This window comes from Ammospiza nelsoni, chromosome Z (genome assembly GCF_027579445.1).
Source record: "Ammospiza nelsoni isolate bAmmNel1 chromosome Z, bAmmNel1.pri, whole genome shotgun sequence".
Classification (NCBI taxonomy): domain Eukaryota; kingdom Metazoa; phylum Chordata; class Aves; order Passeriformes; family Passerellidae; genus Ammospiza; species Ammospiza nelsoni.
This window is the reverse complement of record NC_080669.1, coordinates 72,070,085-72,094,405: the sequence shown is the minus strand read 5'-3', so window position 1 is coordinate 72,094,405 and position 24,321 is coordinate 72,070,085. Positions and strand designations below refer to the sequence as shown.

General features: G+C 42.1%; 1 protein-coding gene across 1 annotated transcript in view; it reads right to left on the bottom strand.

Annotated features, from left to right (window-relative positions):
- Positions 1-22,725, bottom strand: part of CEMIP2 (cell migration inducing hyaluronidase 2) — a 50,581-nt gene extending 27,856 nt beyond the window's left edge. Inside the window, exons 1-5 of the mRNA XM_059492781.1 lie at positions 22,633-22,725; positions 9,201-9,537; positions 4,740-4,880; positions 3,632-4,193; positions 329-498 (exon numbers count right to left, since the gene is read on the bottom strand). Of these exons, the coding sequence (XP_059348764.1) occupies positions 329-498; positions 3,632-4,193; positions 4,740-4,880; positions 9,201-9,525 (1,198 nt within the window). The 5' untranslated portion in view covers positions 9,526-9,537; positions 22,633-22,725. The remainder of the gene's footprint in view (positions 1-328; positions 499-3,631; positions 4,194-4,739; positions 4,881-9,200; positions 9,538-22,632) is intronic.
- Between the last annotated feature and the right edge of the window lie 1,596 nt (positions 22,726-24,321).

The following is a 24,321-nucleotide window of genomic DNA, read 5'->3' as shown; positions in this document are numbered from 1 at the left end:
AACATCTCAGAAGCTTAAAATCTACATGATCTGCCAGATTAGGAAAATAAATTTTAGAAGTGTCAAAACTTATTAGACTCCTATCTTCATCTAAATATACTTGAATTTAAGACTCGATATTATGCTGCTCACATATTGTATACAAACAGAGTGAGAAACAGGTAGTACTGAAGAACTGTATCCTCCTATTTCATCCATAGCAAGAAAAAACTACTTATAGGAGCATTCAAAAATTTAAATTACAACCAGAAGTTTCAGTGAAAAAATAGCATATGAAGTATTTTTTCTTTTTCCCTCAAATGTAGAATTTCACAAAACACTTTCCTACCATCATTCCATTCGCTGTAAGCTCTCACAACAAACTTCTGACCATCCACTGTGAAAAACTCTCTCTGAGCAAGAGCTTTCCCACCAGTGCTGTGGTTTTCATAGTTTCTCACTGATTCATTACAGGAAGAATTTCCACCACCTATGACACCAACTAAAGCCCAGGCTTGCCTGTGAAAATCAAAAGTAAATGTTTAAATATAATGGCCCTTTAAAAACTCTTTACAAAACCAGGAAAGACAAGGAGAACAGAAGTCATAAAAAAAACCCCTTTTGCTCGCTCTTCCAAATTAATTTTAAAATGTAACTTCAAAATGTAGAAGGAAATGGCCAGACATAACAGCAGTGAAAAAAAAAAAGTTTAAAATAACTGGGAGTCCTACACACAAATTGGCAGACAAGAGCTCTTACTGGAGACAGCTTTCATATACATTTCTTGTAAAACATTCAACAAGATACACATTTTTCCAAAAGCAAATTGCTAGAGATGTGTGACAAAAGTCACACAGGATCCTACTCGCAAACAGCTTTAGCAGAGCCCAGGAGGAGCAGGAGTCTGTGCCAATGTTCCTGCCATCTGCCAGCAACACCCCAAAGGAGCAGTCAGGACTCCAGGGGACCACAGGTTCCTCAGGCCAGAAGGGATGGACACAGCCAGCACCACCACAGCCACTGGTGCTCACCCCCATGCCGGACAGGCAACAGCTTTTGAATCTTTCAGGGTGCTCAGACCCAGAAAAGGAAGTGCGTGCTGTTACACAACTTTCATACAATATACCACTCATGTGTGAGCGTTTGGAAATTGAAAGCAAACCACACACCACAGATAGCTGCCACCAAGTTCAAAAAAACAAGTTTATTTTGCTGTCCTTTACTGCTCTGTAATGCCATAACCATGTGTGCAAAGGAAGCAGTAGAGATCATCTATAAAAAAGCCAGACAATTTTGCATCATTAAAGTTGAATCATTCACCCCAAGTGAAAACAGTGTCAGCCAGCTGGACTGCAGTCTGTTGCTAATGATTAATTAAAAGGCAGATATTAAACCCACCTTCAATCCAGTTGCCTTTATTTTAACCCTTCTTGATGTTTTTGTTGATTGGAATCAAAAAGCCAAACAATACTTTAGCATTAACATGCTCACAGAAATACATATACATACATGTTTACAGAAGTACATACTGGGCCAGCTTTTTAGTAGCAGCAGCAAACAAGCTGAACATTTCACACACCGACATTTAAAATAAAGTTTTTTTGATGCATGCTTTGCATTCTACATGTTGCAGGAAGAAGTAGAAGGGGAGACAGCTGTAAAGGAGTATTCACCCCCATGCTGGTATCTTTTTCACTACCATTAGAGGTTTAAGAAAATGACCTGCTTTTCCTGAACAACCCATCAGGGACAGCTTCTTGCCTATCTTCCACTGCAGAACAAAACAGTTTTATGTGCTTACAGAGCTTTTACCAACTAAGGAAAGCAGACAAGGATCAATTCAGCAGAAAGGCAAAAAAGGATGCTTTTTCCCAATTACGTGACGCAGTTCCTCATTTCAGACAAACTGTGTGGAGGTCATGGGCAGAGACAAATCCCAGAAACATACACCTCTCAGGACACGCTGGGCTGGCTGCACCATAGCCTGAGCAATGTGAAGCCACACAGGCTTTGCTGCTTTCAGGAACTGGTATTCTACTATAGAACATCCAGGTCCTGACACTTTTGGCCAAACTGCTTCAGAGGCAAGAGCATTCCATTCCACACCCCTGCGCTTACACAGCCTGTGACACAAATGTAATCCTGATGGGAACTGAGGTCAGAACATGCCATCCTGACTGACACGCCTCTGCCAAAGCACAGGGAGGAAACTAACTGGAATCCAGATGTCAAGGGATAGCAAGGGATAAGAATAGAACGGAAAAACCAAATTACCAATTTCCTGGAAAACACTGGACAATAAGAGGTTACACAACACCATCCCAATAGAACAACAACACACTGGGTATACTTTGCACTTGTATTGTTAACTCAGAATCACAGATTCATTAGGCTGGAAAATACCTCTAAGATCATCAGGTCTAGCCTTTCACTGATGGCCACCTTGTCAACTAGACCATGGTACCAAGTACCACATCCAGTCATTTCCTGAACACTTCCAGGGATGATGATTCCACCATCTCCCTGGACAGTCTGTTCCAATGCTTAATAACCCCTTCCCTTAAGAAATTCCTCCTATGTTAAACTGTAAAACTCTCCTGATGTAGCTTGAGGTTACATCCTCTTGTTCTGTCACTGGTTGCCTAGAAGATGCTGACTCCCACCAGGCTTGTAGAGAGCAATAAGGTCCCTCTGAACCTTCTTCAGTTCAGGCTAAACATTCTCAGCTCCCTCAGCAGCCCTTCATATGACTTACTACACTCTAGACTCTTCCCCAGCTCCATTGCCCTTCTCTGGACACACTCCAGCACATCAGTCTTTATTGTAGTAAGAGGCCCAGAAATGGACACAGGACTCAAGGGGTGGCTTCACCAGTGCCCAGTACAGCACTGCCATGGCCCTGCTGGCCACACTATTGCTGAAACTAGCCAGGACCTTCCTGGCCATGAGGGCACATTGCTTTGTGCTGCCCAGAGCAGAGTGGACAACCCTCTGTGGCACAAAGCCAAATTCAGAACATGCACTGCAAAAAGCCATTTGCAACAACAAAATGAAGAGCAATGAGGAGCAGTGTAAGTTTCTTGCTTTAATAACTCCTGTTATACTTTTTCTACTGTCTCACCATCCAAATCCCAGCCAATTGAAAGGAATGGTCAAAAGACATAGAAATACCTTGTAACTGCATTTCAGTCATAAAATAATTTGACAGGTCAGCTCCCGTGAGAACTCTACGGAGAGGTAACATACTTTTATTTCAACAGTGCAGGAGTATGAATAAGATGTTGACACCTGGGATTAATATTCCTTAGAAATAACAGTTTGGATTGGAAGGAACCTTAGAGATCCTTTAGTTGCACTCATTGCTCTTCCAATGTCATACAATTAAAAGCTTCACCTAGCAACTGTTACCTATGTCTTAGTTTAATTTCTATAAAGAACAGTGAAAGCAAGTAATTTTGAGTAAGTAAAAAAGTATGTCACACAGACACCAGTCTCTGCACTGTACTGCTAACTGAATGCTATTACCGCAGCTCTATGTACAACACCAAGAACTCTCTGAAAACTTTATGAACTATCAAAGTTTAACAAATCCCCCACAGCAGAATCTGCATGTCATCTTTAATCAACACAAAGGGGAAAATAAATTACTTACCTGTAACTTAATCCTCTGACAAACCTACTTCCCAGAAGATTCTGAATAGTCACTCTGGTTTCCTCCAAAAGATTTTTAGCAGCTGAATCTCCTACAGCAATAGCAATAATGCGACCAGGATGCCCATTTTTCAGCAAGTTCTGGAGCTTTAAGCTTTCCTCTGCAAATTCATGAGTATCAAACTTCAGCACTTCCAAAACCTCCGCTGTATCCTGATCGATCACTCTAACATTTAGTCCTCGGGAAAAATTCTTTTTAAATGTATAATGACCATAGGCCAGCCCTGAGAAATATATAGTCTTTGACAGAAGAGTCCATGATACCTTCTGGTGCCCGTGCAACTCCAGCGTTCCCTCAGGGCCCACGCCAATAAACTTTTTGCCAAATTCTGGCACATCAGCACCTTCGTTTGACTTCCCATACAAAATAATAGTTGCTTTGGATTTATAGCGGCATTTCTCTGCTCCAACATGAAGCATTCCACCATCCTTTATCAGGATAAATCGAGTTCTCAAGGTAATATTTTTAGAACCTTCTTTATCATCACCAAAAACAAGTAAACCTAAAGGAAAAAAAATATTTCTGTACATCAAAGCAAAATTCAGAGAGACTCAAATAACCACATTTTGCAGAAAGAACAACAGAAAAATTACAGATTTATTTTCACACCCATGAATTAAGCTGTTATGCTCTTACATTTATTTAAGAGTATGTGAGAAAGTAACTGCTACCAATTGTGATTCATCTTTCTAAGCATTTGCTGGTTTATTCCTCATCTTTTCTGTCTGTTTGGTAGGAATACTAATATACAATAGTTACCATTGGAGGACAAACAGATTGAGCACCACATAGGCTACTAAACAACCTTGGTTTCCTATATAGCACAGAAAACTACATCAATGCTACCCTGAAAAGATACTAGAGTATCATCATAGAGAATTCATCTTTTGAATGATATACCCAACCTGGCAGCAGGCCAAAAAGTAAAAAAAGCTTGGGAGCTGGTCAATAAGCTGCAAGATAAAAGTTTCAACATATTTTTGTGCCATCACAGAAGTAAAAAACATGCAGGACACTGAAGCAAGGTGTGCATCTCGCTATTTCATACCTCCATCTTGTATAACTATAGAGTGTACTGTAGCATCTGTGTTCAGACGAAACAAATCCCCTTTTTTGATAATAACTTGTTTTTCAGGATCTTTTCCAGGGCTCCAGTTTTTAAGGCGAGGATTCTGATCAGGACAGTTCTCTGCAATACAATGTGAAAGCATTTTAAAAAACAATCATCATCACATCAATCAAGGCAGCATTAGGATGAACAGAAGTAAGAAAGGGTCAGTCACCCACAAAGGACTCCCACATCCTTCTATGGTTTTGACACTGCAGTCATTGCATTTGAATAGCCAAAAGGACACCTGAAAAACAGCCAAAGTATCAGGAGTAGGAAAGCATTCTCTACTGAATTAAACTAGCATTGACCACAGATACTTTGGAACCCCATCCGATTTTTCTCTTATTTGCTAGGTCACCTGTAGTAGATAAGAAGAGATAAGCAGAATGCAGTCAGACAGAGAGCAATCACTGAGCACTGAAAGCCTTAGGCCAGCTAACTAGGCTAACATGGTTATAGAGCATCTAAATATCCCACCTCCTCAAGGTCTCAATCCTGTCAGAAAGGCTGATCCCTTCTTACTTTTAAGGATTCCAATCATTCTCTCAGTGGAAGTTTGCAGGAGGGACAAGACTCCCTGAAGATATTTAGTATAAAACCTAACTAGCTAGAGCAGTTTCCTGGTACATGAGACATTTGGATCTAACTTACACATCTGTACCCCTTAGGAAGTCAGCTTTAATATCAGGCTACAAACAAGAGCAAAGACACACGCAGTCCTTGCTGAAAGCCGTGGCACTACACAGGCTATAAACTGAGCTACAAGGCCAGGGAAGAAGAGACAACAGCAAGCAGTGACAGGCTTGTATGATTTCAGACAAAGTTACAGCAATGTAGTATTTATACCATGCACCTCTTTAACAAATTAAGCATCTGAGCAATGTGGAAGCACAGACACACTACAAAAACTGGAAAGTAGATTCCTTGGATTATCTTATCAAAATTAAAAATGAAAATTAAAAAATTTAAATATATTTTTCCTGTGCAAAAGACAATAAAAAAGTTGCCAAAATAAAGATGTTAGCAGGCAAACTGAGGTTAACAGCCAAAATAGCCTTTTCACATCCTGTCTTCTGAGGAAATACACCCACACTTCTGAAGTGCTACTTCAGAGGCAAAAAGCTATCACAAATAGTCCATTCTTGCAATAACTAAAGAAACCAAAACCTATCCACAAGTTTAATACAAGTCAGCCTTAGTTTTGCTAACAAAAATGTTTTTCGTTTGGTATTAACTGTCCACATTACAAATCCCTCCCAACTCAGGAAAGCCACATAAAACTCAATTTGACTACCAGTGGGGGAAAAATTAGCAAACTGCAGAAATGGCAGAAGGCAGACAAGTAGTATTATGAAAATAAAAACAAAATAAAATCTTTTGGGAGGATCCCATGAAGACAGCTTTTACAAAATGTAATTCAACATGAAGGAAAACTGAAAAGCCAGGAGAGCTGCAATCAGCAAGACTGCTGAGCATTCACCAGATAAAGGCAAGTCTATTGCCTGACTCATGCAGAGTCCCTAATCCCCTTTCCCCAGACAACACACACACAAGCACTGTGAAGAAAGACTTATTTCCTGGCTGGTAGCAAAGGGCAGTCTGAGGAAACCATGAGTCAGCAACCTGATGACTTCTGCTTAGTGTGATTCACAGAAGAAAAGATCTAGTGAGCATATATTTTCCTGCTGAATCAGAAAGAAGATGTATAAAACAGTGCCTAAAAAAAAGAAAGTATTTTAAAATCTATTGTACATTACAATCCAGCAAGAAAGCTATCAGAATCAGAACCAGGCACTCTTGTAAAGTAAACATGCTTTTGGGGCACAGTGGGTCAACTTTTTGGCAAGCAGATCAGATGTTTAGCAAAAGTATTTTGAAATTCTCCCTTAGCAGTTCTGGTGGGTCACATGAAAACATCAAATATTTAGAACTTCACCATATGTTATCACCAGAATTATGAAGTAGATTTTACAGATAACAGTAACTGCCTTTAAAGTAAAAATAAAAACAGAAGTACAGACCAGAAACTGTTAGGTAGTGATGACCTTGCCAAATTTAGGCACTCATGTTGAAAATTTTTCAAGTCAACCCTCTGCTTCAAAACATTTCTGTAAAAATGGGTCAGCATTCCTTCAGGTTTAGTAGCTTCTATCGGAGCTGAGGGGCAAAGTAGAATTTCTGCAAGTAGTGGAGGAAAGTACACCATCCCCACCCCACAAGAAAGCATCCTGACCAAAAAAAAGGTTCAACGCTAGAACCTTTCATGGAGAGAAATTTGACAGGAGAAAAAGACAAGCAGGGAACAGTTCTCAAGATACAACTAAATAGTTACTTTCTACTTGTTTAGACACGATGTCTAGAACTCTTAAGGCCTCTTGAGTGTTACATTATGCTCAGCAGAAGTTTATAAGACTTTGGCAGCTACGTTTTCTGAGGATCCTGTTTACTCTAGGCAAGGTCCAGCTGAGAGCTGGAAGAGTGAAGAACTTTTCCGTGTCTCCCCAGCTTAACCTTGCATCAGATGCCTGGGGAAATGGGGAAGGAAATTGCATTTCCATTGATCTCCAGTGTTCAGGACTCCTTAGATAAGTCAGGAATACAGAGGCATGGCGGAAACAGAAACCAGCTGATAAGCAAGAACAGAAATGCTGACAAGCAGCATCCTCCCTTCGGGGAAAGTACGGTGGAGGTTTAGAATTTACATGCGTTTACTACAAAGTGTCACATTCCTTCCACTGCCTTTTAAACAGCCATTAAAAGTTCTGACAATATGGATTTCCAACTAGTCCTGGAGGAAAGCACACCTAAGTGGAACTGGTGTTGATCACTGCAGTACCACACGTGCTTGGGTCGGAGTTATTATGTTTATGCACATTAACATTTCAACCTGCTGGGGAACTTCTGGGGAGTTTCTGCGACATCCATACTGCAAGATTAAAACATCAGCCAGGCTTTCCTTAGTCCCTGTAGGAGTTTCTCTCATGTCAGGGTTTCACAGTATCACAGAATAAATAGGGCTGGAACGGACCACAGTGGGTCATCTGGTCCAGCCTCCCAGCTTAAGCAGGGTCATCCTACAGCACATTGCACGGAATCGTGTCCAGACAGTTGTGGAGTAGCTCCAGTGATACTCCACAGCCTCTCTGGGCAATGTGCTCCAGCGCACGGTCACCCACACAGTAAAATTCCTCCTCATATTAAGGTGAAGCTTCTTATTAACTCTTGTCTTACTGCACAACAGCACCGAGAAGAGCCTGGCCGCACTCCAAAGTACTTCATAGTGTTAACTAGTAAGTCACTCTCCAGTCTCCTCTGGAATCTGTCTGCAAGGAAAGTACTTACTGCATATGTACCCATTACCAGCAGTATGTATCATAACAGAGGAATGATCCTCCACTTACTAGTCCCTAAGGTTTTGTTATTTTCCTTTATAATTTATTAGGAAAATTCAGCAACTTCACCCAAGGAGGTATCTCAGCAAGCCACCAAAAAGAGCATTTCAGTTGGATATGTGCATTTATTTTGTACTGTCATCTGAAACCTTCAGTTGGTTATCTGATTTGTTCAGCCTGTGTTGCACTGACTTTGGAAACAGCATCTTTTTGATTACTATGTAAAAAGCCACTATGAAGTCTGTTATTACAGTAGCCAACAATTTCAATTCAAAATCTTGTTTAGCTTCTATAAAGCTTCTGACTTCCAAACAAAGTCACCAAAACAACCCACACTCCAAACTGTACTACCAATATTTAGCAACTACACTTCATACCATCTGCTAGGAGTAATTGACTAGAGGGATGTACACTTTGTGGCCACATGACCTGCTGATGCCTTAAAACCACTGACACATTTCAGAGATTCTCCAAATTCCAAAAGAGTTGCCCAGTTTTCTAAGATGAGCTGAAAACAAAAAATCAGGGCTAATATATGAAAAAAGCTCCCTGCCCAATTTGCACACAAACAAAACAAACACATACTATTAGCATAGGTTCTCAAAGACTTTTAAATTATTTGACTTCAACACTTCTTTACTATCTTCCTTAGTTACTGCTGAAACAGACAGGATTCAGTTTTGTCTACAATTCATGAACAGATGAGACAGCTTCTGCAGATAAAAATAACTATGCTTATAAAACATTCATGCCTCTTTCTCCCCTCACAACTAATCTTTATTTACTGCTATGCCTTTCTGTTTCATGTAAGTAAATTAAACCATATGTAATAAAAACAACACTGATAATAAAAAAGGAGCTGATCTTTGCCCCCAATCTCCGCCTCCTCTGATCTTAAAAATCACAGTGAGTGTCCTATTATCTTTCAACAATAATCCTGACGCTAAATTATTGGGTTATGTTCACAAGTAGCAAACTTCTAGGATGATTTTCTTAATGAACTTACCATCTGGAGCATACTTTGAAGCTATTCCCAAAAAAATGCCCAGTGCAACAAAAAGTGAAAGGCTAGAAACGGCAGAACAAATAAGAGTATTTTTGTGTCTGTTGGCTTCTGCCTGTCGGCGGTGCTGCTCCACTGGCAAGGACGGGAGTCTTGTCTGGGCTTCCTGTCTCGCCGAGGTAAATTCTGCTGCAGCATGGCTCTGTGAAGGCGGCGGGGGACGGAGAGGGGCAATTCTCCCCGGGACGTACCCTGAAGACCTGTGACTGCTCCCGTTCTGAGGACGGAGGAATGCAGGGGAGCTCCCCCTGGTATCAGTGCCTTGCATGTTATAAAGTCACTGGAACACACACACAGAGGGGAAAAAATAAGGAGACAGGCTTTCAGAATACAGAGCAAAATGCAGGAAATAAAAAAAGAAACAACAGCAAAAGGCAAATTTAAGCCACCTGTGTCAAGAACAGCCACTGAAGCTGTGAATATTTACCAAGTATCTGTTACTCAGTCGCTACTGGTCACTTGCCATGGTATAAGCGCATGGAACAACATATGTGTCTTCAACACAAATTCAAAAGCATGTGGTGTGGGAACCCAGTATTTGTGGGAACACAGACCATTTCTTCATAGTTCCAGTGGGTATTTTTCACTGTGTATTTTCACAGTTAACTTGTGTTATGAGATTAAGAAATCAGATGAACAATGAGAAAGCTAGCAACCCCTGCTTCCCCACAGTTATGCAAAGAATGTCTAAATATATTTTTTTCTGTACACAGAAGCTGAAAAAACTCCTCACTTTCCCTTACAGAAAAGAAGCTTAAAAAGATAAGCCTGCCTTCTACACTGGAAGCTCTAAAAGCTGTTTATATTAAAATACCAAATACTTTTTTATTTCTAGTCATGCTGATACAACTTAGTCAACATTTTTAATAAGCTGAGGTGCATAGAGCCAGAAAGCTCTTGATTTACTCACAGCAAGATTCAATTGACAGTAAAGGTACATCAGGAATTGTTCTATAAGTCACCTACATCTTATTCAGGAAACCTTGTGATTTTTTTCTGCTGAGATACCTGGACACAAAGCCTGGAAGCAACATGCCTGCTCCAGATCTCTGTACCTATTGCCCAGAAGTGAGTGCTGCTTTTATTTCAGTTACTAGTATTGTCCATTTTTCTTCTGAAGCATACCAAGAAGAAAGCATATCAGTGCCATCCCTGCCTGGCCCATCCTCAGCAGCAGCTCTAACTCACCACTCTAGTTTAAGAGACAAACCTGCATTTGATTGTTTTCTCTGGTTTTCCAGTCAACAGTGTTGCACAGGGTATTCACAAAGCTGGCATAATTTTTTTTAATCTTCATTATGATTAACACTTCTTATAGATGAAATTTTTGAGAAGGATGTTCAAGTTTCAGTTAACTGAAACCTAACTTTTGAAACTAAATCCTGAAGGGGATTTAGGCATAGGTCATGTGCATTAAACAGCAAAGTGTACGAAAAATAAAAACTAATTATGGAAGAGTATAAAGATCCTCTTTCTGTTCCATTAACAAAGGGAAGTCTGAGCCATACTCTGAATTGTCAGGCACGCTGATGAAGGAGAAATGTGACAACTGTAATCTTATGCTGAGACGCAGCAAAGGAGCCTTTTGTTCCACATGCTGCAAAATCTGATAGTTCACTGTTTCCAGGAAAAAGAGCTGTTACTTATAGAACATGCTAGATTACCCTTTCATGGGAGACAATGCATCTCCAGATGTATGCACAATGACAATGAAGGCACAGAAACATTAACTGGAGTAGCTATCCCAGAGTGCAAAAATTATTCCAAGTCCTCCAGAAGTGCTTCTTGCACCTGTTCCTTATAACAAATTGATTTTCAGCATTCTCCTTTCTGTTCTTTGACAAACCAAATCCTCTGCTCTCACACTTAACTGCCTAACCAGCCATGTGCACTGTGGAACAGTTTGTTTTACCCTCATATGCTTTTACTCAATTTATCACATCTCAGAAATGAAAGTAATCTCTGTGTTTTAGATGTGGTATTAAAAGCTGGGTAGAGATGGAGCTTTTCTGCTAGTTCAAAGACAGTATTTATATCTAGATAAACAAATGCTGGATTAGCTTCTTAATTAAGCATTTTAAGAAATCTGATCCAACATTGAGATTTTCTTTTTTTTTTTTAAGGTTTGAAACCCCAACTATTAAATTTGGCTAATTTTTCAGTTAGAACATTTTTCTGTGACACTGACAAAATTATTACAGTGTTCATTATAGTGTAATATCAACAGTTAAAAAGTTTTTAAACTACTCAGCTATAGCAACCAAATCCAGACTGGCTATGCAAGAATTGAAACAGTTTTACAAAATAATTTTCCCACAATTCTTCCCACCAAGCTCTCCTAAAGTACTGCCAGACCTCTAAAGAAATAACAAAAAAAAAAAAAAAAAAACCAAACAAAAAACATTCATAACAGCAGCCATTGGAAACACTCGTGTCATATTTCAAACACATTTTGTGTTGTACAAAGCATTCTGCTTTGTTAGCAGCCCTCACTTTGGCAACTGTAGAAGGTTTTCAACTGTCCCACTCAAGTGAAAACATGGGTCACCCCAAGGATGGGTGGGAAAGAGATGGTAGAATTGCTGTCTTAACCATTACTAAATAAAAATAATTACACTAAGCCAGTAAGGAGATACTCAGTACATTCTAAACTCGCCATACAGTTTTCCATTACAACAGGAGTAACCATTGCAATGCTTCCTTCCCTCTTCATGCGTTATTTGAAATTGTCTAGCTGAAAAAGGATGTCTTCTATCCTGTAGAGCAGCTACTAGCTTTTTTGAAAGACAGACTGATAATCTGATTCAAAATATTGGCTTGTTTATTTCCACTCTGTGGAATACTTCAGAGAGCACTACATAAAAGCAAGTAGAGTAATTGTATGTATGGCCAGTTATGCAGCAGAGAATAACGCAATTATTTCGCTGCACGAATACAGTTTGTGTGTCACAAATACAGCACAAATTTTACTCTGCAAATGCATTTACAGAGTGAAATGCAGGACAAAATACCCAAACTGCTGAACTATTTAAATACCACATTGAAAATTCCTATGCACCTGAATTTTCCCATGTTTCCCTTTGACCTGTGCCTATGCCATGGTCTCGTAAAGGAACTCATGATCTGGGCATCTCTTCCTGATGGCCAGTCCCAGACAAAAACATCTCTCACTTTTGCAATTGTATTGTGGTACACAGAATGGTGCCACAAATTTTACTTTGCAGCTTGCTTCAGAGTGCTTTCAATAACAGTTAAGTTCTCACACCACATACAACCAAATAGCTAACATTTGTACAGAGCTCTATCTGTAAAAATGTGTTATTTGTCATGCCATTTAAAAATGCTGCTTTCTCACTACTCCCAAATTTTTTGCACGTCAGCTTTCAACAAAGTATTATGCAAGATTTTAAATCCATTATTCAACAGAGCTTTTAGTCAGAGCCACACTTAGGCATGTGCATCAAGCCCATCAGTAAGAGGGAAGCTTCCCTGCACAGACTCAGCTGGAGGATCTTAGATATTTCATTGCCACCCATCTGCTGGATGACTGCACTATTTGCATATCGCTCTTTTGCAAGAGTAGTGCAACTCCGCGCAATCCAGATTTCTGCTCATGCACTCCTTCCTACAGCATGAGCAAGCAAACAATTACTTCTCATACTGCTCACATCAGCCAAGCCAGCTTAAATTACCTTAAATTAGGAAAAAAAAAATAAAAAAAGGTTTATTTTGCACAGCTTCCAAGTGATTACCTGCAAGTCTGGATATGTCAACAGAGCAACTGAGCAAACAGATGTGGACAGCAAACCCCAGCTTGCAGACAGCAGTGAGCCACTGAACATCTGCAACATCTCCTGTCTCCTCAAGTATTCCTTCACCACTTTTAACTTGTGCCACTACCACACTCTCATACAAGCCCACATTGTTCCACACAGTCAGAAACTGGAAACATATACACTGTACAGCCAGGGCATAACATATGAACCTCCTGAGACATGCCTGAGCGCTCAGAAGCAAGCAGCGTGCTTATCCATTACTCATTTTGGGCTGGTTTCCTGGAAAGAAATTGGCTTATTTTACCAGATAATTCAAAATGTCACATGACACCACCCAAAAAGTGGGGAAAAACCCAAGATATTTTACACTTCTGTGTTGTCAAATGCTAAGTGTAATAAAATATGTCAAACATGCTAATAAACTCCCACACCTGCACCATCTGAAAATGTTGTACAGAATGGTTGCTTACCTCATAATTCATGACTCTCTTTAAGCACATTTTAAGGATCATAGGTCTTAAAAATAAAATAAAAAAAAAAAAAACAGAAGAAATTACACACTTCTGTTGATCTGGGCCATCAAACTACACCAGCTCTAGTGCTGACCTATTACCACACTGTCTAGTCTCAGAGTATACAATTACTGCTAAGGAAAAGACTGAGCAAAGGGTGGAGGAAAACACATACACAAAAAAATATTTCCCCATGCAACACAGTAGTAAATTTGCAAACATTAAGCTTAGTGCATGTGTCGATCTGTTGGAAGGTAGGAGGGCTCTGTAGAGACACCTGGAATGACTGGATGGGTGGGCAGAGTCCAATAAAATGAAGTTTAATAAGTCCAAGTGCCAGGTCCTACATTTCTGCCACAATTTCTTGCAATGCTACAGTCTGGGGACAGTGTGGCTGGACAGAGGCCAGGCAGAAAGGGACCTGGGGGTGCTGGTTGACAGTCGGCTGAACATGAGCCAGCAGGTGCCCAGGTGGCCAAGAAGGCCCATGGCATCCTGGCCTGTGTCAGGAACGGTGTGGCCAGCAGGAGCAGGGAGGTCATTCTGCCCCTGTACTGGCACTGGTGAGGGCACACCTTGGCTGCTGTGTCCAGTTCTGGGCCCTCAGTTTGGGAAGGACATTGAGACGCTTGAGCGCGTCCAGAGGAGGGAAACGGGGCTGGTGAGGGGCCTGGAACACAAACCCTGTGAGGAACAACTGAGAGAGCTGGGGGTGTTCAGCCTGGAGAAAAGGAGACTGGCTCTCTATCTAAAGGATATCTCTATCTACTATAAAGGAGACTCACTCTTATCACACTCTACACCTTCCTGAAACGTGGCTGCAGTCAGGTGGGGGTCGGTCTCTTTCTCCAGGCAGCAACTGACAGAACAAGAGGACACAGTCTTAAACTGCACCAAGGGAAATACAAGTTGGTTATAAGAAAAAGCTTTTTACAGAAAAAGTGTTAAAATACTGGAATGGTGTGCCCATGGAGGTGATGGAGTCACCATTGCTGGATGTGTTTAAAAAAAGACTGGATGTAGCCGTTGGTGTCGCGGCTTAGCTGAGGTGTGTTAGGGCATGGGTTGGACTTAATGGTCTTGAAGGTCTGTTCCAACCTAATGATTCTGTACCGCGCAAAAGTTATTACTGCTTCGTGATAGAGGCACTTGTCTGGTATAAAACCAAAGGGCAGTGAGAAACCCATGAAAAGGAAAAGGGACACGAAATCAGTATTTAAAAGCTCCTAATTAGAAACAATCACTGAACAGAATGTGACGTCAGGCAAGCTCCTAAAGCATGACATGCACACCTTTGTAGACCTTCAAGCTGGTCAACCATAAGAGAAATGCAAATTTCAAGTGTCTTGGAGGTCCTCAGGTCAACAAACCACCTCACCAGTAAGAACAATTCTAGACAGGGTGCCCACATGCCTTCTTTCCTGGTTTCACATTTTCTCCTTCTGCCTTATTCTGAAATGACACCTATTCACTAAGACAACAGACAGCAAATTGGAAGGAACCTACTTTTCCACCCATGTACAAAAGCTGGAAAGAATATGTGCACAGTAAAATGCACTGCTAAGTTAAGTAACTGTTGGAAATCACAATATTTAGAACAGTCTGAAAAATCTCAACTGGGTTACAAAGAAAATCTTTAGAAACTTTACTGACATCTACACACATACATGTTTTCTGCATGCCTCCAACAAGTTTTCTCCCATGCTCCACATTTTCAGAAGTAAATTAGAGCATAAACCAGCAAGAAATAGAAATACAAGAATGACAAAAGCTACAAAACTTAGAAGATAAGCTCTGAATTTCCTGTGTAGCAATTAATAATCTTTAGTGATTTACTTGGCATGTAGAAAACATGTAAAATTGCAAAGTCTGTATTTCTTAAACCAATTCTTTCAAAGTACAGAATCACAGAACCACTTTAGTACCACGCATCAAGAAACAGAAGTGAAACCACACATTATATTTACAGTATAAGAGAAGGATTATAGATAGAAATAACCTTTGTCAGCTAGTCTAATGAAATCTTGGAGAACACAAGCCTCTCTCCAGTTCAGAAGAAATTTCAAACTTATATACAAGTAGGGAAAGTTGGACTACATATGTTTCGGTGATAGGCAAAACAATTAAGCTATTATCTATGGATTCATAAGGATAATGAGGCGAGGGGCAGAGTATGGTGAAAGATTGCATTCCAAGGGAAATAAGTAAATAAACACTCTGGAATAGAACTTGTCTGTGAGAAGAAGTACGAAATTATGGTTAAGTAAAACCACTCCCACATCCACAGCTGACAGCATACAGGAGAGCCATGAATTTCATTGCTATCCTCTTGTGCAGGTGTTTGGCAGATCACCATTAAGGATGAGACAAAGACCAGAGGGTATTTGTAAAATCAAATGGTTCCCTGCTCCAAAGACAACTGGGCTTTTGTCCTTGAGATACAGTTTGTGTGAACAGGCTCTACAGCACTCAGCTGCTTCACTTACAGAGCATTTGATGCAGCAGATGAAGTATCTGATCTTGCAGAAAGTTTATGTACAAAACCTGGGGATTTTTGTAAAGCTGCAGATATGCATCTTACCATAGAAGCTGAAGGGATATGTTTTTTCCAGTTCCTAGACACCATACATGTAGGTAAGCTTTCAAGAATTCTGAATTGACCAGCAGACACTGCAATTTTCAGTCTGCTCAAGTAGAACTGTAGTAGCTTCAGATTTTGCCCATTGAAACAAAGAAACACAAGCCAGCAGCCACAGAAAACTGTAGTCAGCGTTTCTAAAACAGTATCTGACATTTCCAGTGAGTTCTACTTTCCTGCCCTTTGTTTCTTTTTGACATAGTTTATCTTTGTAAATTATAAATTGGTGGAAGTCTATTCTGTTTTTCATTCACTGTTTAAAAAATAGCGTATTCTGCTGGAGGAAACCATGTAGAAAGAAATGAATTATCGACAACTTAAATACAGCACATCCAAGAGCACACTAGGAAACATGGCATGTGCCAACATAGGCAAAATGAATGGAATCATTTTTACTACTCCACTTTCAGAAATGAAATGTTTAATAATTTGTGTAAGAGATCAAGAGTGGAAACTTGCATTTTAGTCACTGTCATTAGCTTGCTGCATGAGTCACAGATTACTTGGGCACCAAGCCTGTAACATGAGCAAAAAAGTGGTCACCAGCCTCACAGGGACATTGTGAGGGTTAGTTTAGAGAACGCTTTGGCCTCAGCTCAGTGATGCATCTGAGTACAAGTCTACTTCTAGGTAAATAAATAGCTACATTTAAGTCAACAACTTTCACATGAAAGTGATGGATTTGCCACACTCACCTAAGGGAACCTGAATAAGACGGTAGGGAAAAATCCAAATAAAAATCAGGGAAAAGCATTTAAACTACTTCTCATACGGACAATAAGAAGTGGTATACAGATTTCTGCAGTCTCTAGAAAAACACAAATCCCAATCTAACAACTGCAGCCTAGGACTTCAAAGCAGAAAAGTTTTTATGTAATGGTAATACACTTCAGAGAGGTGAAGTTGATTTCTGGCACTACCTTGAATCACTGGGCCTACAACCATACTCCAAAGAGAAGGACAGTAAGATTAGATATCTATTAGTAAATTAGAAAAGCTCCTATAAATACATTAAAAGCATATATGAAAGTACAGACTATAACATGCAGTGGGGAAAAGAATCAGATTCGATATTTAGCTTCAGTAAACTGACATATGCAAAGCATTCCTGCATGTACTCACATAATCGCTTAATCAAAGGTTGTCAGCTTTAAGTTGTATTTAAAACAAGAATCAGCATAATAACACACTCTCTTCCATATCAGCATGTGGATTTCTTTCTTTGGCAAAGCTGTTAAGTTCTTAGAATTTTTTCTTCAGCCCAACTCAAGCTTCAGTAAATGAAATGTCACCCCTCATTCTGCATACCTGAAGGACTGCCTCAGCAGACTTTAACTGTACATCAACCACAAAAAAAAATGCTGCTTGAAAAACTGAATTGTTGGAGTCTCACACACACATTCTTTTGTCTTGCCTTTGTATAAGCCAAGTTAAATGAGTCTGCATTAAAAAATAATTAAGAGCTGCAAACCACATCCAGTAAAAACTCTTTGAATCCCCAACGAACTCTTCATACTGGTGATGGATGATTAAGAGAGAGGCTATATGTCACTAGGTCCATAGAATCAGAAGTAGCTGGTAGAATGCAAAAAGCTTTTCATGCCTCTTCCCAGGAAGAAAAAAAAAAGCTGACACAGAAGTCTTTGAACCTTTCTCAGTACTATATGCTTTGGACATCAAGCATTTACACAGCTTCAGGGAATAACAAGGTTGCAGAAGATAATTCAGTTGAGGAGTATTGCATAAATAACACTGCCCTGAGTTTAGGAAGTCCTTGAAACACAAGCTGGAAGCAGTAGCATCACAATGCAGGAGCTTCACCAGATGACTATTACTCACCACTGTCAGACCCTGGGTAATTGCCTGGATGGACACTTGTCCTGATGTGATGTGGTCATTCCTCTACTACACTTTAAGACCTCATTTACCTGTCTTTCACCTTCACTCTTCCAAAATCACCTCTCCTCCTCTAAGGACCAAATCCCCCTCAACTCAGCCACTGCAACTGCCTGCTGAGATCAGCAACACAAAATACACCTTTACCTGATCGCTTACATCAATATGCCACACTGATTGATACACAGTAGCTGAAATACAGTACAGTTTTCATTTTGCTGTAGGAGTTGTGGCAATGTAGCAGAAGGGCACAGCACATACCAGCTAAGGCATGAGGGCACAAAGTCTTGTGAAAAGAGTTTCTACTGATGAACTAAGAAGAGTAACTTGACTGTGTATCTGAATGGCAAAATAATCCATGGCTCTAAAGTATCTCAGAAATCTCAGAACTACACGAGTTGAGAACCCGGTGAAAAAGGAACAATGACTTAACTTACACAATATGATGCCTTTGTAGAATTTTGTAAAAGAAAAAACATGCTATAATTCTTCTTTTGTAAAAAACACAAACAGCATATCTGGGATATCTCAAAACAGCAAAATCTCAATCTTCAAAGATCAAAACAAAGCCCAGTAATCCACCATTAGTTATGCATTCTACTGAGCTGGTGGCTACACTCATATTTTGGCTTACCTACAGTGAATTCCATTCTAGGAAACTCCAAGAACTCCACACCCTACTGCCAAGTACTGTAACATCCTGCCAGGTATAGCTAGTCATCTTGTATGACTGCACTACTCCTTTTTACTTGTTCTTCTTAATCCCATGTGCCAAAAAGATAGAAGAGCTACTAGCACATCCCTCCCATTAACCTACTTCACAACAAAGCAATAAAATCAGTTACAAGTTCTAAAGTATGCATTCTTTAATGCCTTCGGTATTTTCTTTCCATATTGGGAAATACACCACTTTTCTCCTTCAGATCTTTGCTCAATTTTTCTACTCCTTTCCAATTTCTCAGTATTACTATTCCACGAAATATTTCTGTGGATTTCTACACCCACATCTACAAATAATTCATTCCCATTTGTCTTGCCAAAACTATCTCAATTAAATCGACAGTGAAATCCCTTTTCGTAAAAATAAGCTGAGAATGTATCAATCTAATCACAATTTGACTTCAAACAAGAAACTGCAATTTACAACACAGACTTTTAATCATGTTTTGATGCATACTGTAGGTGATTCTATGGAACAGCCTTACTAATGCAAAGCATGAACCTTACTGATACACTTCAGATTATATTCCTATGATTTAATTTTTTAATATACAGAAAGCAAAATTTACTAGGTGGCAATTTTCCCACTAACTTCTGTCTGAAGCCTTTAAATCACTGGCGCGTGCACACAGAAGGTAAAGAACAGTTCCTCACAAACACTGCGGGACAACTTTCCCTGAAGTCACGCACGATGTGGCCCGTCAGCCAAGGAGCTCCTTCAGCTGCAGGGCAGAGGCAGCAGAGGTGTCCCTTACAGCATCAGCCTCCAGCACACAATGCGGACCAGGGGCCCTCTCCTCCCCGGCTCCCCCAGCTCCAGTACAAGGCAGAATCAAGAGGAGATGGAGCTCCAATCCTGGCACAGAGAGTAGCCAGAGCCGTCCCACGGGTACAGAAACAAACAGCTCCGTCCTATTCAACAGGTAAGATAAACAAAACTGAGTCACTGCTCATTTTCTGCAAACAAGACTTCCACAGCAAGAAACTGGAGTTACCTCAAAATATACAAAAACAGTCTGCTAAAACTGTTTAATGAAACTTCTGAAACACACTGGACATATAATAAAGGAAGTTAATGACTGTCCTTTGTAATTAAAGTTATCCACAACTAAATAGCATTTCTAGTCCAACTGTCCAAGGCAGGCAGACATTTCTTCACAGCCTTGGTGGTAAGAATGTTGTTTTGAAGTATTTAAATAAGACTGAAAAGCACCTATCCCACTGCCCCCTGTCATTACTTAACTTCCACTGAAGTACAAATTATTCAAATATTTATCAACTCAAACTAAAAAAAAAAAAAAAAAAAAAAAAAGAAAGAAAAGCTGTAAAATAACCAAAGTAGCCCCACAAGTTGTGTTCTATCTAATTTCATATTCATGCTTAAAGTAAAAACAACCTTTTTTTGGTCCCCTGGTCTCTGAACTTGGAAAAAAAGTGAACTGTACCACCAAAAGGCAACTTCCAGTTACAGGACCTGTAAAAGCTAAGAAATGTTCAGAGGATTTCATAGGCCCTTCAGTAATCAATGGTTTTTACACACAGGGGCCATCATCTTCTACTAGTTAGTGTTTCTATCAACTAGCAACAAGTCAGACAAACTGTCTAAAAGCCTTCAGCCAATCCTTAACACCACTTTCCCCAAAAATACTGTGGAGAAATGTTCTAATATCTGTAATTAAAAAACCCATAGTGTGCCACTGGAAAACATATATCCCCATCTCAAAACAGCACACACTACCACAGCTCCTGCTGAGACCAGACACTGAACTCCAGAAGACACTCATCTTAGCATGGACCCCACAAGACCCCTTGTCTTTGTCCTTTTCCCCTCCACACTTGCTTTCTTCTTCCTGAATCCCTTTGTGTTTGGGGGTATTTCTCATGCTTTACATATAACTTATTTCTCTGGCCTCCCTGCCTAGCTCAAGTCCCTGACATAATCTGCTGAATGTTTTATTAGTAGAGAGTGTGCAGGAGGAGCAGGCCCGACAAACTTGATCTGGCAAAAGACTTCACATTTGTGCAGGCAGTGTTCAAGATTCATGTAGACAAAGCACCTCGAAGAGCAGCAGACTCCTAAGAACAAAGATGAACCTCCCTCTCCTTACTGCTACCATGGGCCATTTCACATCAGTAGCTAAGCCACTGCAAATCTTTCTCTGTGATTCATGAAAACAGACTAATGCCACAAAAAAGTACCAAGTACTACTTTATCCTCCATATTACATTGTCTTTGTCTGCTATTCTGCTTTTAGAACCACTCAAAAATATAAAATCTCTTCCCATTCAAGGAAACCATATCACTAAATGCACACTTCAGTAGCAGCAAGGGCATAATCTTCAGCACACAGCCCTCATGTAGTTGTGATGTAGCACAAATGCAGTGCATTAATCGCTGCACACCCTCCTTTCTCAGAGGGGCTGCGATGATGTACAGCTCCAACTGCTTCTTCCGTGCCTCTGGGCAAATGAAGCAGCTGTTGGTTATCAGTCACAAGGACGGCATTCCACGACAGCCCAAGCTCTCGGCGATGCCTGTGACAAGTCCCAGCGAGTCACGCCGCGATGCGGACCCGAGCCCGGTCGCTCTCCACCGCGATCGCGGCAGCACCGGACCGGGCGCGCCAACAAAGCCGCGGCTCCGTGAGCGCGGCCCCGCCGCCGCACCTGCCGCGGCCCCGCCGGGCGCACACCTGCCGGGCCCGCGCGGGCCCTCAGGGCGGCCCCTCAGGGCGGCCGCGCCCGCCGCCGCCGGCCCTCCCCGCCCCGCCGCCGGCTGCCGCTGCTGCTGCCGCCCCCGCTCCCTCCGTCCCTCCCTCTGCTCCCTCCTTCCCTCCCCTCCCGCCGGCCCCGGGAACAAAAGAGGCCAGTGCGGCGGAGCCCGGCCGCTCCGGCGCGGCGGCTCGGCCCACACCCCAGCCGGCCCGGCACGGCCCGGCACCGCGCTGGCCCCGGCCGGGCCGGGCGCGCTCTCACCTGGGCCCGGCGCGGCGGCGCGCTCGGGGCGGCGGCGGCGCGCTCAGGGCGGCGGCATAGCGCTCCCCGCCCCGGACACGGCGGGAGGCCGCCGGCTGCTCGCCAACCCCGCCGCTCCCCGCCTCGGCTGCCGCCCTTACGCAATTGGCAGCGGCCGCAAGCCCCGCGGGGCGACCCAGATCGCGGGCCCCGAGCGGAGGCGGCCGAGCCCCGCCGCCGCTGCCCCGCCTCCCGCGCTCCCGCCGCCCCCGCGCCGGGGGAGGAGCGGGGCCGCCCCCGCCGCCCGCCCGCCCCTCGCCCGGCCCGGCCCGGCCCGGCCCGGCCGCACCTCCGCGCTGCGCTCCGCGGGCGCCGCGCTGCCCGGCCCGGGCCTGGCGCTTCCTTCCTGCGGGACTGCATCCCTCCGGCCTCGCTGCTGCCGGGGCACCCAGGCGCCGCCTCCTGCAGCACCCGGGCCTGGCGGGCAGGAGGGTACTTTGCATCCGTGCCCTGACCTACGGCTCTCCTCTGGGCAGAGTGGAAAAGTGCTGATTTTCAGTTCAAATACTGGATGCACCGTTAGATGCCGATGTCCGTGTTAAAGTAATAGTAACAACAGCAGTAGTACTACTACTAATCATAATGATAATAATACTTGTAATAATAGTAATTCCACAGTTATAAACGCGCAGGTGCTGCCTGGGCGGTGTGGAATGTGCGCGAGGAACGAGAGCAAGGCGACAGCGGGGGAAGAGACACTGTGCTGTCTCCAGAGGGGAGGGATGGAGGGACACCCGGAGCGCATGAGAGGCGGCAGTAGCAGAGAGCAGAGACACGCGGCGGCGGTCGGTACGTGCGGGCTGAACAGAGTTACTTACGGCCGTTGTAGTCCGGGTAGTCTGACCAGGGGAAAGAGCCGACTGGAGAACCTGATGCCGCTTTCTGATTTGCTTTTTTGTTTTGGTTTGGTTTGGTTTAATTTTGTTTCGGGTTCTAATGTTTTTTAAGTAAAATCAAACTAAAGCCCAAAATGTTCTGAATTTCAGGGAACCCCTGCCTGAAGCTGTTACCCAGCAAAGAGCATCAATTGGTATAGACATTCAAGAGGGACTGTGAAGCCTCAGGGCACCTCAGGCTGTCAGCTTTGATGCAAGTCTGACAACGGGCTTCTCTTAAGTTTGGGACCTCCCACCATTTCCGTGCTGCAAGGTTGGGCCACACTCATTACTGATGAGGCAGTGGAAGAAAAAAAAAAAAAAGAAAAAAGCATTCCCTGATCGGATTCCAGATGGGTCAATGAAATGCTTCGGGAAACACAAGCATTTCCCAACATAGTTATTTCCTTGGGAATATTCCAAACAAATGAAGTCAAAGTGATAACTCATTTGTATGTCTATGAACACTGCCCTGCTAACTTTGCCTCTAGCGATTTCCTCTTTGTTTAAAGCACAGTAAGCATAGCCTGCGTGGTGTGGTGTACTTATAGCACATGGAGACATCTAGCGCCTAAATAACAGACTGCAAATCAGCTTCATTAATCTGAAATCTTGGAGATGACAGTCAGACCCATTGCTTGCAATGTTTCACCCCAGGGCTGCAGGGTGCTGAGCAGTTTTAGTGCAAACCATCACACCACTGGATAGCAGCTGTCCTTGGGCAGGGAGCACGGTGGAAGGAGCAGCTGCACTAGCTCAGGAGGAGACTGTGACTGCAGCTCTGCTGCACAGTTTGAGCTTCAGGCCTAGGAGTTACAGCAGTAATTGACTCAAGACAGAGATTTGCCTGTATAGACGCAAAACAGGTTGAGACAGTTCCTAACTTGCCTTTGTCACTAAACCACAGAGAGGAAAGCTTGTAGGTGTATGAATAAGACAATTTCATCTTGGCTTTTGCAGTGTGTCTCTACTTCTATTCTTCCTTTGTTAGGCCAGGAGCACAATCGTTCTAACACGTGTAATTGTAAAACTTTGCCTCTTTTCAACAAACATATGCAAACTGAATACTTACATTTACCTATTACTTTGGCTGAAATTAAACTGAATGTAAGCACTGCTTATCTACTAGAAAGATATTAGTCCAGGAACAGAAATTATTTATTTTTCTTATATATTTATCTAAAGAAAGAAGAAATACAGACTGTGATCAACATTCTCAGCCAGAAGCCTGAAAAAAGGTTGTTTTAGTTATACCCAAGTACAGATGTTTTTGCCAGTACTACTATATAGGGGCATAATGTAAAACATTTCTACATACTTGAATAGTCTGCAACTAGATATATTGCATTAAGTGTGTGTGTAGGAGTGCACACGTATGTGTATTTTAGACAACCCACATAATATATTCTTTTTCAGTCTCAGGCAGGCCACAAACACCTTTGAGCTATAAAAGCACTAGATCATAGGACCATAGAAAAAATAAGGCTGGAAAAGACCTTTAAGATCATAAAGTCCAACTGTCAACCTAGCACCACAAGCATGTTCACCATTAAACCATATCCTCAAGCACCATGTCCACAGTTTTTTGAACACTTCCAAAGATAGTGCCTCCAACACACTTTACAACCCTTT